At 47.7% G+C, this 17,939-nt stretch overlaps 1 protein-coding gene across 1 annotated transcript in view; it reads right to left on the bottom strand.

The window, feature by feature from the left end:
• The window catches only part of B4GALNT3 (beta-1,4-N-acetyl-galactosaminyltransferase 3), a 62,902-nt gene extending 46,228 nt beyond the window's left edge, over positions 1-16,674 (bottom strand). The window contains exon 1 of the mRNA XM_073544178.1: positions 16,215-16,674. Coding sequence (XP_073400279.1) covers positions 16,215-16,398 — 184 coding nt within the window. The 5' untranslated portion in view covers positions 16,399-16,674. The remainder of the gene's footprint in view (positions 1-16,214) is intronic.
• Between the last annotated feature and the right edge of the window lie 1,265 nt (positions 16,675-17,939).

Genomic DNA, 17,939 nt, shown 5'->3' on the forward strand with positions numbered 1-17,939 from the left:
TTCACCTGAACTGGGGAGTCGGGGATGGCCTTGTTGAGGTTGGCTTGATGGAGGATTTGCCTGCAGACGTCTTGCTGGGAAATGACTTGGGGCCCATGCTGTCTGCATTCTCGGTGGCCCCTCTGCCTGAGACCTATCCTGTGACCACCCGGAGACAAGCTCGAGCTGTGGAGGCGGAATCACACTCAGAGGAGGCCCAGGTAAGACATCCCAGCCCTGCACGTATTCCCATAGCCAGACACATTTCTTGGGCCACCCCAGATGAATTTAAGAGGGAGTTACTTGAGGATCCTTCATTAGAGGGATATCGTGGGAAGGCACAGGAGGGGAGAGGAGTACTGGAAGGGGAACAGTTTGTATGGAAGCAGGGACTCCTCTACCGGATCACAGAGCAGCACCACACAGGGACGAGCCCCACTATAAAACGACAGCTGGTAGTTCCCAAGTAGTATAGGCAGGAGTTACTGCGAATCTCTCATGATATACCCTTGGCCGGGCACTTCGGCGTCAGTCGCACCAGGCATCGTCTGACACAAAACTTCTTTTGGCCGGGGGTAACCTATGATGTTCGTCAGTACTGCCAGACCTGTGACAGTTGTCAGCGCATTGGCAAGAGGGGGGATCGATGCAAGGCCAAATTACGCCCCCTCCCCTTTGTGGAGGAACCATTTAGCCGAGTAGCGGTCGATCTGATAGGGCCGTTAGCCAAACCCAGTCCGTCCGGGAAAAAGTATATATTGACAGTGGTAGATTATGCCACACGGTATCCAGAGGCGGTTGCGTTACCTAACATACTGGCAGAGACGGTGGCGGCCGCCCTGCTCCAGGTTTTCTCACGGGTTGGATTTTCCTGGGAGATTATCTCGGACCAGGGTACCCAGTTTACAGCAGAGGTGACCAACCAACTGTGGAAGCTGTGCGGCATAAAGTCCATTAGAAGCGCCCCGTACCACCCGCAAACCAATGGGTTGTGTGAACGCTTTAACGGGACATTAAAACAGCTCATTGGGACTTTTACCAGGACCTACAGGGACTGGGAGAAATTCTTGCCACACCTCCTGTTTGCCTATCGGGAGGTGCCCCAAGAATCCACGGGGTTCTCCCCGTTCGAGCTGGTATACGGGAGACGGGTAAGGGGACCCCTAGACTTAGTGCTGGAACACTGGGAAGGGGAGGGCCTCAAAGAAGGGGTACCTATTGTACCCTATGTGCTGGAATTCCGGGACCGCCTACAGGAGCTGACCCAGGTTGTACGTGAGAACCTGCAGGCGACACAGCGGCGCCAGCGCATATGGTACGGAGGGCCAGAGAGCGCACTTTGGAAATAGGACAGAAGGTCCTGGTGTTAGAGCCCACTAAGCAGAATAAGTTTCAAGCTGCATGGCAGGGGCCCTACCAGGTAGTGGGGAAAATAGCCGACACAACCTATAATGTCGCCGATTGTGACGACCCCAGGGTTATCCGCATGTTCCACGTGAATATGCTGAAGCCCTACCGGGAGCGCCCTGAAGAGGTAGTGGCCATCTGTGCACCTGAAGCAGAGGATTTAGCTGGACTTCCCTTGCCGGATGTCTTAGGGGAAAGGACTCAGTATAAAACATGGGACCAGGTACACTTGGGTGAAGACCTAGGCCCCCGGGAGAGACAGCAGGCGGAGGCGTTGTTGAGGCTGCGACAGAGGATGTTTTCAGAGAGACCGGGGTACACTCGCCTGGCACAACACAAGGTTGAGACCCAGGATCAGACCCCCCTGCGACAAAACCCCTTCTGCGTCCCTGAGTCTGTACAAGAGAGGATGCGACAAGAGATACAAGAGATGTTGCGTTTAGGGGTCATTGAAGAGTCAGATAGTCCCTGGGCATCCCCCGTAGTGTTAGTGCCCAAGAAGGATGGGACTACACGGTTTTGTGTAGACTATCGTAAGCTCAATGAGAAAACAGTGACGGATGCATACCCCATGCCGCGTGTGGATGAGTTGTTAGACCGGCTGGCGGGGGCAAAGTATTTGACCACCATCGATCTATGCAAAGGCTACTGGCAGATTCCCCTTAGTCCTGACGCTATTCCCAAGTCGGCATTTGTCACCCCGTTCGGCTTATTCCAGTTTCGAGTTATGCCATTCGGGATGAAGAATGCCCTGGCGACCTTCCAAAGGCTGGCTGACCGGCTTCTGGATGGTCTCCAGGACTATGCTTGTGCCTACCTGGACGACATCGCCATCTACAGTGCGACATGGGAAGAGCATCTAAATCACCTAGAGACAGTATTGGACGGGATCCACCAGGCCGGAATCACCCTGAACCCAAACAAGTGTCACGTGGGCAAAGCAGAGGTTCAGTATTTAGGGCATTGGGTGGGAAGTGGGAAACAGCGACCAGAACCAGCCAAGATTGAGGCCATAGCCAAATGGCCCATCCCACGCACTAAAACCCAGGTCATGGCGTTTCTAGGGACAGCGGGGTATTACCGGAAATTTGTTCCCAATTACAGCAGCGTAGGCAAGCCCCTCACTGAACTGACCCGTAGGAACCAACCCCGCCAGGTAACCTGGACCTCAGAGTGTGAGGAAGCCTTCCGCCAACTAAAGGACGCCCTCACCAATACCCCTGTATTGGCCGCACCCGATCCAACTAAACGTTTCCTTGTTCACACAGACGCTTCTATGTTTGGATTGGGGGCAGTACTGAGCCAAGTCGGGCCGGACGGCCAAGAACACCCGGTAGCTTACCTGAGTCGGAAACTACTGCCTCGTGAAGTAAGCTATGCGGCCATCGAGAAGGAGTGCCTGGCGGTAGTATGGGCACTCAAGAAGTTGCAACCATATTTGTATGGACGACAGTTTTCCCTCCTAACGGACCATAATCCCCTAGTCTGGCTTAATCGGGTCTCTAGAGACAACGCCAGATTGCTGCGGTGGAGTTTAGCCCTACAACCTCTGGACTTCACCATCCACCACAGACCCGGCAAACAAAATGGTAACGCCGATGGACTAAGTCGACAAACGGAACTTGTACCAACCCCATAAACTTCGGTCATCCCCAAACCGATCCGTTGAGGATCAGACTGTGTATGCCGATCGCGTCGCTGAAAAGGGGAGCCGCGTTACGTGTTACAGAACCACTCAGCACCCAGAATATGTTGTGCAGTTATATGTATGTATAATAGGTTCTATGTTAGATGCATGTCCCTAATGCATCAGCCCACAGGCTGCTCCCCTGGGCAGAGGGGACACGATATTCTCCTTTTGTCCGCCCTCCCCCCACCTTTGTAATTCCCACAGTAAACATCGGCAGGCTCCGGCGACATGCGGCTTTTGTAATGCATGTCTGGCCTGCCGCTTTTCTATTGGCCTGCCCTCTGTATCTGTGTGATATATTCTGTGTCCTGTGAGTAAAGTGTTGTCAGACTGGAAATACATGGAGAAGCAGTGGTCTTTTATATGCGCCCATGTAACCAAGGAATTCCAGCCAGCGTCATTCATTCAGACTCCAGCCAACGCAGAGCGGACCTCCGAAAACACGGGGTGGTACTGAAAGAGGTACCCCAGCCAGCACAGAAGAAGAACATTCTTTGGACAGATGAAACCAAGATCAACCTCTACCAGAATGATGGAAAGAGAAAAGTATGGCGAAGGCGTGGTACAGCTCATGATCCAAAGCATACCACATCATCTGTAAAACACGGCGGAGGCAGTGTGATGGCTTGGGCATGCATGGCTGCCAGTGGCACTGGGTCACTAGTGTTTATTGATGATGTGACACAGGACAGAAGCAGCCGAATGAACTCTGAGCTATTCAGAGCCATACTGTGTGCTCAGATCCAGCCAAATGCAGCCAAACTGATTGGTCGTCGTTTCATACTACAGATGGACAATGACCCAAAACATAAAGCCAAAGCAACCCATTGTGGTAATGTCTAGAACCAAAATTAGAAAAATGTTGTCTCTGTCCAAATATATATGGACCTAACTGTATATACATGAGGAGTGGTACTGTGCAGTGTATATATACAGGAGGAGCGGTACTGTGCAGTGTATATATACAGGAGGAGTGGTACTGTGCAGTGTATATATACAGGAGGAGTGGTACTGTGCAGTGTATATATACAGGAGGAGTGGTACTGTGCAGTGTATATATACAGGAGGAGTGGTACTGTGCAGTGTATATATACAGGAGGAGTGGTACTGTGCAGTGTATATATACAGGAGGAGTGGTACTGTGCAGTGTATATATACAGGAGGAGTGGTACTGTGCAGTGTATATATACAGGAGGAGTGGTACTGTGCAGTGTATATATACAGGAGGAGTGGTACTGTGCAGTGTATATATACAGGAGGAGCGGTACTGTGCAGTGTATATATACAGGAGGAGTGGTACTGTGCAGTGTATATATACAGGAGGAGTGGTACTGTGCAGTGTATATATACAGGAGGAGTGGTACTGTGCAGTGTATATATACAGGAGGAGCGGTACTGTGCAGTGTATGTATACAGGAGGAGTGGTACTGTGCAGTATATATATACAGGAGGAGCGGTACTGTGCAGTGTATATATACAGGAGGAGTGGTACTGTGCAGTGTATATACAGGAGGAGTGGTACTGTGCAGTGTATATATACAGGAGGAGTGGTACTGTGCAGTGTATATACAGTCATATGTAAAAGTTTGGGCACCCCTATTAATGTTAACCTTTTTTCTTTATAACAATTTTGTTTTTTGCAACAGGTATTTCAGTTTCATATATCTAATAACTGATGGACTCAGTTATATTTCTGGATTCAAATGAGGTTTATTGTACTAACAGAAAATGTGCAATCTGCATTTAAACTAAATTTGACCGGTGCAAAAGTATGGGCACCCTCATCATTTTCTTGATTTGAACACTCCTAACTACTTTTTACTGACTTCCTGAAGCACTAAATTGGTTTTGTAACCTCATTGAGCTTTGAACTTCATAGCCAGGTGTATCAAATCATGAGAAAAGGTATCATCTTGCTGCAGATGGTGTCACTGTGCATCGGTCAACAATACAGCGCACTTTGCACAAGGAGAAGCTGTATGGGAGAGTGATGCGAAAGAAGCCGTTTCTGCAAGCACGCCACAAACAGAGTCGCCTGAGGTATGCTAAAGCACATTTGGACAAGCCAGTTACATTTTGGAAGAAGGTCCTGTGGACTGATGAAACAAAGATTGAGTTGTTTGGTCATACAAAAAGGCGTTATCCATGCGCTGTATTGTTGACCGATGCACAGTGACACCATCTGCAGCAAGATGATGCTGCCGGTCTTTGGAGGTGGTCTGTGGATTGTCCTTGACTGTTCTCAGCATTCTTCTTCTCTGCCTTTATGATATTTTTCTGTTAGTACAATAAACCTCATTTGAATCCAGAAATATAACTGAGTCCATCAGTTATTAGATATATGAAACTGAAATAGCTGCTGCAAAAACCAAAATTGTTATAAAGAAAAAAGGTTAACATTAATAGGGGTGCCCAAACTTTTACATATGACTGTATACAGGAGGAGTGGTACTGTGCAGTGTATATATACAGGAGGAGTGGTACTGTGCGGTGTATATACAGGAGGAGTGGTACTGTGCAGTGTATATACAGGAGGAGTGGTACTGTGCAGTGTATATATACAGGAGGAGTGGTACTGTGCGGTGTATATACAGGAGGAGTGGTACTGTGCAGTGTATATATACAGGAGGAGTGGTACTGTGCAGTGTATATATACAGGAGGAGTGGTACTGTGCAGCGTATATATACAGGAGGAGTGGTACTGTGCAGTGTATATACAGGAGGAGTGGTACTGTGCAGTGTATATATACTGGAGGAGTGGTACTGTGCAGTGTATATATACAGGAGGAGTGGTATTGAGCAGTGTATATACAGGAGGAGTGGTACTGTGCAGTGTACATATGTGTAATCAGGCTGTGTCTTCCTCCATGACTGTCTGTATGTGGTGTATTCTTGGTCTCACGGACAGGAGTATGGGATTTCTCCCCTGTATAGTGTCCGGTTACCGCCTCGTGTAACGGTTACCCCGGATTGCCGCGATAGAAGCCGCTATCTTCGGCCAGGAAGGTTCAGGCACTTTTGATGTGTTGCAGCTAATAGTGCTGCCGATCATATCTGATGGACAGATTCACATACAGGTCCCCGGGGTCTCGCGCACAGATATAAGATGACAATAGGGACTCAGTTGTAGTCAGACAGGCTGTAACGAGAATACTCGACTGTTTGTGGAGACGCCGCTAAATAAGTAGTGGAGGCCGTGAAGGTCAACGCTAATGGTATAGACACCGAGACGTAGAAAATACTCATGGCCGCCATTAAAGGGCCCATTGTTCACTGCTCCATTGCTCAGACTTTCCTTTCTTATTCTTCGTAGTCATTCAGTTATAATGGAGCAGGTGATGTTTTATTAATGGACGTAAGAACCAGGATAAGATCAGCTCCGGGGCACAACTATGGCGGCAGTCACAAGACACCATAAGATGCCGTCACTGATGACTATGTATGAGGGAAGGGACCGATGGTAAATGTTATAGAGTCTCACAGTTACCTTTCCTGTTACACTACTATAGGCATTATCCCTGTACTGTGACATCACTGTGAGCGTTATCCCTGTACTGTGACATCAGTGTGCGTATTATCCCGTACTGTGACGTCACTGTGTGTATTATCCCTGTACTGTGACGTCGCTGTGTGTATTATCCCTGTACTGTGACATCACTGTGTGTATTATCCCTGTACTCTGACATCACTGTGTGCATTATCCCTGTACTGTGACATCATTGTGCGCATTATCCCTGTACTGTGACATCAGTGTGCGTATTATCCCGTACTGTGACGTCACTGTGTATTATCCCTGTACTGTGACGTCGCTGTGTGTATTATCCCTGTACTGTGACATCACTGTGTGTATTATCCCTGTACTCTGACATCACTGTGTGTATTATCCCTGTACTGTGACATCACTGTGTGCATTTTCCCTATACTATGACATCACTGTGAGCGTTATTCCTGTTCTGTGACATCACTGTGTGCATTATCCCTGTACTATGACATCACTGTGTGTATTATCCCTGTACTGTGACATCACTGAGCATTATCCCTGTACTGTGACATCACTGTGTGTATTATCCCTGTACTGTGACATCACTGTGCACATTATCCCTGTACTGTGACATCACTGTGTGTATTATCCCTGTACTGTGACATCACTGTGTATATTATCCGTAATCCCTTTACTGTGACATCACTGTGTGTATTATCCCTGCACTGTGACATCACTGTGTGTATTATCTCTGTACTGTGACATCACTGTGTGTATTATCCCTGTACTGTGACATCACTGTGTGTATTATCCCTGTACTGTGACATCACCGTGTCTATTATCCCTGTACTGTAACATCACTGCGTGTATTATCCCTGTATCGTGACACCATTGCGTGTATTATCCCTGTACTGTGACATCACTGTGTGTTATCCCTGTACTGTGACATCACTGCTTCTATTATCCCTGTCCTTCACATCACTGTGTGTATTATCCCTGTACTGTGACATCACTGTGTGTATTATCCCTGTACTGTGACATCACTGTGTGCATTATCCCTGTACTGTGACATCACTGCGTGTATTATCCCTGTATCGTGACATCATTTTGTGTATTATCCCTGTGCTGTGACATCACTGTGTATTATCCCTGTACCGTGACATCACTGCTTCTATTATCCCTGTCCTTGACATCACTGTGTGTATTATCCCTGTACTGTGACATCACCGTGTTTATTATCCCTGTACTGTGACATCACTGTGTGTATTATCCCTGTACTGTGACATCACTGTGTGTATTATCCCTGTACTGTGACGTCACTGTGTGTATTATCCCTGTACTGTGATGTCACTGTGTGTATTATCCCTGTACTGTGACGTCACTGTATATATTACCCCCATTCTGTGACATCACTGTATGTATTACCCCTGTACTGTGACTTCACTGTGTGTATTATCCCTGTACTGTGATATCACTGGGTGTATTATCCCTGTACTGTGACATCAATGTATGCATTATCCCTGTACTGTGACATCACTGTGTGTATTATCCCTGTACTGTGACATCACTGTGTGTATTATCCCTGTACTGTGACATCACTGTGTGTATTATCCCTGTGCTGTGACATCACTGTGTGTATTATCCCTGTGCTGTGACATCACTGTGTGTATTATCCCTTTACTGTGACATCACTGTGTGTATTATCCCTGCACTGTGACATCACTGTGTGTATTATCTCTGTACTGTGACATCACTGTGTGTATTATCCCTGTACTGTGACATCACTGTGTGTATTATCCCTGTACTGTGACATCACCGTGTCTATTATCCCTGTACTGTAACATCACTGCGTGTATTATCCCTGTATCGTGACACCATTGCGTGTATTATCCCTGTACTGTGACATCACTGTGTGTTATCCCTGTACTGTGACATCACTGCTTCTATTATCCCTGTCCTTCACATCACTGTGTGTATTATCCCTGTACTGTGACATCACTGTGTGTATTATCCCTGTACTGTGACATCACTGTGTGCATTATCCCTGTACTGTGACATCACTGCGTGTATTATCCCTGTATCGTGACATCATTTTGTGTATTATCCCTGTGCTGTGACATCACTGTGTATTATCCCTGTACCGTGACATCACTGCTTCTATTATCCCTGTCCTTGACATCACTGTGTGTATTATCCCTGTACTGTGACATCACCATGTTTATTATCCCTGTACTGTGACATCACTGTGTGTATTATCCCTGTACTGTGACATCACTGTGTGTATTATCCCTGTACTGTGACGTCACTGTGTGTATTATCCCTGTACTGTGATGTCACTGTGTGTATTATCCCTGTACTGTGACGTCACTGTATATATTACCCCCATTCTGTGACATCACTGTATGTATTACCCCTGTACTGTGACTTCACTGTGTGTATTATCCCTGTACTGTGATATCACTGGGTGTATTATCCCTGTACTGTGACATCAATGTATGCATTATCCCTGTACTGTGACATCACTGTGTGTATTATCCCTGTACTGTGACATCACTGTGTGTATTATCCCTGTACTGTGACATCACTGTGTGTATTATCCCTGTGCTGTGACATCACTGTGTGTATTATCCCTGTGCTGTGACATCACTGTGTGTATTATCCCTGTACTGGGACGTCACTGTGTGTATTATCCCTGTACTGTGACGTCACTGTATGTATTACCCCCATTCTGTGACATCACTGTATGTATTACCCCTGTACTGTGACTTCACTGTATTATCCCTGTACTGTGACATCACTGTGTGTATTATCCCTGTGCTGTGACATCACTGTGTGTATTATCCCTGTGCTGTGACATCACTGTGTGTATTATCCCTGTACTGTGACGTCACTGTATATATTACCCCCATTCTGTGACATCACTGTATGTATTACCCCTGTACTGTGACTTCACTGTATTATCCCTGTACTGTGACATCACTGTGTGTATTATCCCTGTACTGTGACGTCACTGTGTGTATTATCCCTGTGCTGTGACATCACTGTGTGCGTTATCCCTGTGCTGTGACATCACTGTGTGTATTATCTCTGTACTGCTATATTGCAACATTAAAGGTGAGGATTTCCCTGGAAAACTGGGCAGATTGGAAAGCTCCTGCACTGGCGTCCCTGGCACCAGGTGAGGGGCACAGGGCTTGTGTATTTAGCGGAGCGTCACAGCTTTTATTTGTCATCGCTATTGTCTTTAGTGTCTTTCTATTTGCAGAGTCAGATGGATCGTAGTATTTCAGGCCGGAGGATACACTTTTTATAATGCCAAGTGACTGGCAGCCAAAATAAACAGGTCCTTCAATAAGTGAGCAAACACCGACGAGAACAGAGACAGATGGGCACAGAGACAGACAGGCATAGAGACAGACAGGCACACATACTGATGGGCACACAGACAGTCGGGGTCAGTGACAGAAGGGGACAGAGACAGACGGGGACAGAAGGGCACAGAGACAGACGGGCACACAGACAGATGGGGTCAGTGACAGATGAGCACAGTGACAGACGGGCTCCGAGACAGACAGGCACAGAGACAGACGGGCACAGAGACACACGGGGACAGAGACAGACAGGGACAGAGACGGACTGGCACAGTGACAGATGGGGACAGAAACAGATGGGCACAGAGACAGACAGGGACAGAAGGGCATGGTGACATAAGGGGACAGAGACAGATGGGGACAGAGACACAGAGACAAACGGGGACTGAAACAGACAGCCACAGACAGGGACAGAAGGGCACAGAGACAGACAGGCACAGTGACAGATGGGCACAGGGACAGACGTGTGACATCTACATCTGTCTACATCTGTGACATGGTCTCCCGCTACTTACCCACACGCAACCTTCGATCATCTCAAGATCTCCTTCTCTACTCCCCTCTTATCTGTTCTTCCCACAACCGCATACAAGACTTCTCCCGTGCTTCTCCCCTACTCTGGAATTCTCTACCCCAACACATCAGACTCTCGCCTACCATGGAAACCTTCAAAAAGAACCTGAAGACCGACCTCTTCCGACAAGCCTACAGCCTGCAATGATCCTCAGTCTGCTGAACCGCTGCACGACCTGCTCTACCCTCTCCTACTGTATCCTCACCCTCCCTGTAGACTGTGAGCCCTCGCGGGCAGGGTCCCCTCTCATCCTGTACTTACAGTTGTGGCCAAAAGTATTGACACCCCTGCAATTCTGTCAGATAATACTCAGTTTCTTCCTGAAAATGATTGCAAACACAAATTCTTTGGTATTATTATCTTCATTTAATTTGTCTTAAATGAAAAAACACAAAAAGAATTGTCCTAAAGCCAAATTGGATATAATTCCACACCAAACATAAAAAAGAGGGTGGACAAAAGTATTGGCGCTGTTCAAAAAATCATGTGATGCTTCTCTAATTTGTGTAATTAACAGCACCTGTAACTTACCTGTGGCACCTAACAGGTGTTGGCAATAACTAAATCACACTTGCAGCCAGGTGACATGGATTAAAGTTGACTCCACCTCTGTCCTGTGTCCTTGTGTGTACCACATTGAGCATGGAGAAAAGAAAGAAGACCAAAGAACTGTCTGAGGACTTGAGAAACCAAATTGTGAGGAAGCATGAGCAATCTCAAGGCTAAAAGTCCATCTCCAAAGACCTGAATGTTCCTGTGTCTACCGTGCACAGTGTCATCAAGAAGTGTAAAGCCCATGGCACTGTAGCTAACCTCCCTAGATGTGGATGGGAAAGAAAAATTGACAAGAGATTTCAACGCAAGATTGTGCGGATGTTGGATAAAGAACCTCGACTAACATGCAAACAAGTTCAAGCTGCCCTGCAGTCCGAGGGTGCAACAGTGTCAACCCGTACTATCCATCAGCGTCTGAATGAAAAGGGACTGTATGGTAGGTGACCCAGGAAGACCCCACTTCTTACCCCGAGACATAAAAAAGCCAGGCTGGAGTTTGCCAAAACTTACCTGAAAAAGCCTAAAACGTTTTGGAAGAATGTTCTCTGGTCAGATGAGACAAAAGTAGAGCTTTTTGGGCAAAGGCATCAACATAGAGTTTACAGGAGAAAAAAAGAGGCATTCAAAGAAAAAAACACGGTCCCTACAGTCAAACATGGCAGAGGTTCCCTGATGTTTTGGGGTTGCTTTGCTGCCTCTGGCACTGGACTGCTTGACCGTGTGCATGGCATTATGGAGTCTGAAGACTACCAACAAATTTTGCAGCATAATGTAGGGCCCAGTGTGAGAAAGCTGGGTCTCCCTCAGAGGTCACGGGTCTTCCAGCAGGACAATGACCCAAAACACACTTCAAAAAGCACTAGAAAATGGTTTGAGAGAAAGCACTGGAGACTTCTAAGGTGGCCAGCAATGAGTCCAGACCTGAATCCCATAGAACACCTGTGGAGAGATCTAAAAATGGCAGTTTGGAGAAGGCACCCTTCAAATATCAGGGACCCGGAGCAGTTTGCCAAAGAAGAATGGTCTAAAATTCCAGCAGAGCATTGTAAGAAACTCATTGATGGTTACCGGAAGCGGTTGGTCGCAGTTATTTTGGCTAAAGGTTGTGCAACCAAGTATTAGGCTGAGGGTGCCAATACTTTTGTCTCGCCCATTTTTGGAGTTTTGTGTGAAATGATCAATGTTTTGCTTTTTGCTTCATTCTCTTTTGTGTTTTTTCATTTAAGACAAATCAAATGAAGATAATAATAGCAAAGAATTTGTGTTTGCAATCATTTTCAGGAAGAAACTGAGTATTATCTGACAGAATTACAGGGGTGTCAATACTTTGGGCCACAACTGTATGTGTGCCTTGTATTGCTCATGTTCATTATACTTGTCTATATTTCCCCTTTTCACATGTAAAGCGCCATGGAATAAATGGCAATATAAAAATGTATAATAATAAAGGGCACAGAGACAGACGGGCACTTCCTCACCTGGGGAAGCAGAGGAAGCTCCACCAGCTTAAGGAGAAGATGCATAAAGGGACACAATGTTTCTTTGTATTTACACATTTTGGTTTCTTCTTCTTTAAAAGACACATCAGATCGTGTGCAGCCGAGAATCTCCCGACCCCTTATACATGCACGCTCGCTGAGTTAAGCATGCATCTTTTGCTTCCATTGGAAGACTGGAGTAAACTGCTGCTAATCTCTCCCTCGAACAAAATGATCAGACATAATAATTCTACATGCCCGATCCTCTAAATTTCATGTTGATCTAGTGTTCCGTTATCAGCCATTTTAGACAGGGGAGAAGCTGACATTCCTCATAAATCCTGCACTGACTGAATAAATGCTAGAACAAGTGCTTGGCAGCACGGTGGCTCAGTGGTTAGCACTGTATGGTGGATCAGTGGTTAGCACTGTAAGGAGGCTCAGTGGTTAGCACTGTATGGTGGCTCAGTGGCTAGCACTGTATGGAGGCTCAGTAGTTAGCACTGTATGGTGGCTCAGTGGTTAGCACTGTATGGTGGCTCAGTGGATAGCACTGTATGGTGGCTCAGTGGATAGCACTGTATGGAGGCTCAGTGGATAGCACTGTATGGAGGCTCAGTGGTTAGCACTGTATGGAGGCTCAGTGGATAGCACTGTATGGTGGCTCAGTGGATAGCACTGTATGGTGGCTCAGTGGTTAACACTGTATGGTGGCTCAGTAGTTAGCACTGTATGGTGGCTCAGTGGTTAGCACTGTATGGAGGCTCAGTGGATAGCACTGTATGGTGGCTCAGTGGTTAGCACTGTATGGTGGCTCAGTGGATAGCACTGTATGGTGGCTCAGTGGTTAACACTGTATGGTGGCTCAGTGGTTAGCACTGTATGGAGGCTCAGTGGTTAGCACTGTATGGTGGCTCAGTGGTTAGCACTGTATGGTGGCTCAGTGGTTAGCACTGTATGGTGGCTCAGTGGATAGCACTGTATGGTGGCTCAGTGGTTAGCACTGTATGGTGGCTCAGTGGATAGCACTGTATGGTGGCTCAGTGGTTAGCACTGTATGGTGGCTCAGTGGATAGCACTGTATGGTGGCTCAGTGGTTAGCACTGTATGGTGGCTCAGTGGATAGCACTGTATGGTGGCTCAGTGGTTAGCACTGTATGGAGGCTCAGTGGATAGCACTGTATGGTGGTTCAGTGGTTAGCACTGTATGGTGGCTCAGTGGATAGCACTGTATGGTGGCTCAGTGGTTAGCACTGTATGGTGGCTCAGTGGTTAGCACTGTATGGTGGCTCAGTGGTTAGCACTGTATGGTGGCTCAGTGGATAGCACTGTATGGTGGCTCAGTGGTTAGCACTGTATGGTGGCTCAGTGGATAGCACTGTATGGTGGCTCAGTGTTTAGCACTGTATGGTGGCTCAGTGTTTAGCACTGTATGGTGGCTCAGTGGTTAGCACTGTATGGTGTCTCAGTGGTTAGCAATGTATGGTGGCTCAGTGGATAGCACTGTATGGTGGCTCAGTGGTTAGCACTGGAGCCTTGCAGCGCTGGGCTCCTGGGTTCAAATCCCACCAAGAACAACATCTGCAAAGAATTTGTATGTTCTCCCTGTGTTTGCGTGGGTTTCCTCCGGGATCTCCAGTTTCCTCCCACATTCGAAAGCCATACTGATAGGGAATTTAGATTGTGAACCCCGTCGGGGACAGTGATGATAATGTGTGTAAAGCGCTGTGGAATTAACGGCGCTATATAAAAATAAAGATTATCATTACTACGTTTATGGCGGCCGCTCGCTGTCAGTTCCCGGACTGTGATGTTTCCTCCCATTATACAAAGCTCAAAGGGATTAATTATAAGAGCAGCTGGTCCAGGAGGCGCAGGGGAGGATGCTCCAGTGCTCATGTTATACCTGACACAGCTGCTGCCAGAACCACCCCTGACCCCGGGACCCGGCCGCACACTGGTAAACAACCTGCTGGAACCAGCAGAAACAAGGAGGAAAAACACAGGGCTAGAACCCGGTATAACCTGGGTATCTCCTGTATATAATTATATATGAACAGCTGGTATAACCTGGGCATTTCCTGTATATAATGATATATGTACAGCTGGTATAACCTGGGCATCTCCTGTATATAATTATATATGTACAGCCGGTATAACCTGGGCATCTCCTGTATATAATTATATATGTACAGCTGGTATAACCTGGGTATCTCCTGTATATAATTATATATGTACAGCTGGTATAACCTGGACATCTCCTGTATATAATTATATATGTACAGCTGGTATAACCTGGGCATCTCCTATATATAATTCTATATGTACAGCTGGTATAACCTGGGCATCTCCTGTATATAATTATATATGTACAGCTGGTATAACCTGGGCATCTCCTGTATATAATTATATATGTACAGCTGGTATAACCTGGGCATCTCCTATATATAATTATATATGTACAGCTGGTATAACCTGGGCATCTCCTGTATATAATTATATATCTACAGCTGGTATAACCTGGGCTTCTCCTGTATATAATTATATATGTACAGCTTGTATAACCTGGGTATCTCCTGTATATAATTATATATCTACCGCTGGTATAACCTGGGCATCTCCTGTATATAATTATATATGTACAGCTGGTATAACCTGGGCATCTCCTGTATATAATTATATATGTACAGCTTGTATAACCTGGGTATCTCCTGTATATAATTATATATGTACAGCTGGTATAACCTGGGCATCTCCTGTATATAATTATATATGTACAGCTGGTATAACCTGGGCATCTCCTGTATATAATTATATATGTACAGCTGGTATAACCTGGGCATCTCCTGTGTATAATTATATATGTACAGCCGGTATAACCTGGGCATCTCCTGTATATAATTATATATGTACAGCTGGTATAACCTGGGCATCTCCTGTATATAATTATATATGTACAGCTGGTATAACCTGGGCTTCTCCTGTATATAATTATATATGTACAGCTGGTATAACCTGGGCTTCTCCTGTATATAATTATATATGTACAGCTGGTATAACCTGGGCATCTCCTGTATATAATTATACATGTACAGCCGGTATAACCTGGGTATCTCCTGTATATAATTATATATGTACAGCCGGTATAACCTGGGCATCTCCTGTATATAATTATATATGTACAGCTGGTATAACCTGGGCATCTCCTGTATATAATTATATATGTACAGCTGGTATAACCTGGGCTTCTCCTGTATATAATTATATATGTACAGCTGGTATAACCTGGGCTTCTCCTGTATATAATTATATATGTACAGCTGGTATAACCTGGGCATCTCCTGTATATAATTATACATGTACAGCCGGTATAACCTGGGTATCTCCTGTATATAATTATATATGTACAGCCGGTATAACCTGGGCTTCTCCTGTATATAATTGCTGCTGTACGCCCTTATCAGAGGTCTGGTCATGTTGGGAGTTGTAGTCCTCCAGTGTTAGGGATGGGAGGGTGCTAGCTATACTTCTCCTTCCTTGCGGGCAGAGACTGGGTGATGGCCTCCTTCTTCCTCGGGTTCTGGACCTCCTGTGCGTTACAGACGGGGCCGGGAATGGCAGCGGCCATTGAGCTTCTGCCTGACAGCCGCGCGCAGTGCCGGGGATCGTCGCCACTTACTGCGGTTGATGGGGCTCCCGCTGGAATGCGCCTCCCGCTGCAGATACACCGTGCAGACCGCCAGCAGCAGGACGGCGAACAGCAGCAGCAGCCAAAAGTTTCTTTGCAACTTCTTGAGAGGCAGCGGGCGGTGACCCCGCATCCTGGCCGCCGCACTCCCGCCGGTGCAGCTCCGGGGGCTCATCCGCACTGTCCCTCCATTAGAAGATTTCCAGCTGTAGAAGGATCGGGCTGTCAGGTGTCCGGGGTGCGGCGGCCGGTGACAGGTCCCGGGGTGTGCTCGCGGCTCTCCGCTGCAGGCGGTGTCACCTTTCCTGCCGCTCTCTGGTGTCGCCGCGCTCCTTTGTGCTCAGCCCGGGTCCTTCCTGATCTCACCTGTGTCTCTGCGGGCGACTCTCCCCTCCCTGCAACCTGCTGCTTCCCTCCCTCTCGTGTCGTTATCTTGGTGGCATCGCCACTCCCGGGACCTGCACATCGCACCTGGGGAGGGGGAGCTCCGAGCCCCGGCCCCTCCCTGCCAGATCACGGCCTGCGACAACGGGCGGGCACCTGTCACTCACCCCCGGGTCACCTGCCTGCACCTGCTCTGACCTGGGAGCTCAGGTGAGGCCCGATCTCACCATTCCTGAGTGCTGTCTGTCGGGGACACATGATGGAGGCCCAGGAGCAGGTACCCTGGTATTGGGGAAGTATTATGGGGGCCCAGGAGCAGGTACCCTGGTATTGGGGAAGTATTATGGGGGCACAGGAGCAGGTACCCTGGTATTGGGGAAGTATTATGGGGGCCCAGGAGCAGGTACCCTGGTATTGGGGAAGTATTATGGGGGCCCAGGAGCAGGTACCCTGGTATTGGGGAAGTATTATGGGGGCCCGGGAGCAGGTACCCTGGTATTGGGGAAGTATTATGGGGGCCCAGGAGCAGGTATCCTGGTATTGGGGAAGTATTATGGGGGCCCAGGAGCAGGTACCCTGGTATTGGGGAAGTATTATGGGGGCCCAGGAGCAGGTATCCTGGTATTGGGGAAGTATTATGGGGGCCCAGGAGCAGGTACCCTGGTATTGGGGAAGTATTATGGGGGCCCGGGAGCAGGTACCCTGGTATTGGGGAAGTATTATGGGGGCCCGGGAGCAGGTACCCTGGTATTGGGGAAGTATTATGGGGGCACAGGAGCAGGTATCCTGGTATTGGGGAAGTATTATGGGGGCCCGGGAGCAGGTATCCTGGTATTGGGGAAGTATTATGGGGGCCCAGGAGCAGGTACCCTGGTATTGGGGAAGTATTATGGGGGCCCAGGAGCAGGTACCCTGGTATTAGGGAAGTATTATGGGGGCCCAGGAGCAGGTACCCTGGTATTGGGGAAGTATTATGGGGGCCCGGGAGCAGGTACCCTGGTATTGGGGAAGTATTATGGGGGCACAGGAGCAGGTACCCTGGTATTGAGGAAGTATTATGGGGGCCCGGGAGCAGGTATCCTGGTATTGGGGAAGTATTATGGGGGCACAGGAGCAGGTACCCTGGTATTGGGGAAGTATTATGGGGGCCCAGGAGCAGGTATCCTGGTATTGGGGAAGTATTATGGGGGCCCGGGAGCAGGTATCCTGGTATTGGGGAAGTATTATGGGGGCCCGGCCGGGAGCAGGTATCCTGGTATTGGGGAAGTATTATGGGGACCCAGTAGCAGGTACCCTGGTATTGGGGAAGTATTATGGGGGCCCAGGAGCAGG

Source organism: Dendrobates tinctorius, unplaced genomic scaffold (genome assembly GCF_039654945.1).
Source record: "Dendrobates tinctorius isolate UK_male_01 unplaced genomic scaffold, ASM3965494v1 ptg000136l, whole genome shotgun sequence".
NCBI classification, from domain to species: domain Eukaryota; kingdom Metazoa; phylum Chordata; class Amphibia; order Anura; family Dendrobatidae; genus Dendrobates; species Dendrobates tinctorius.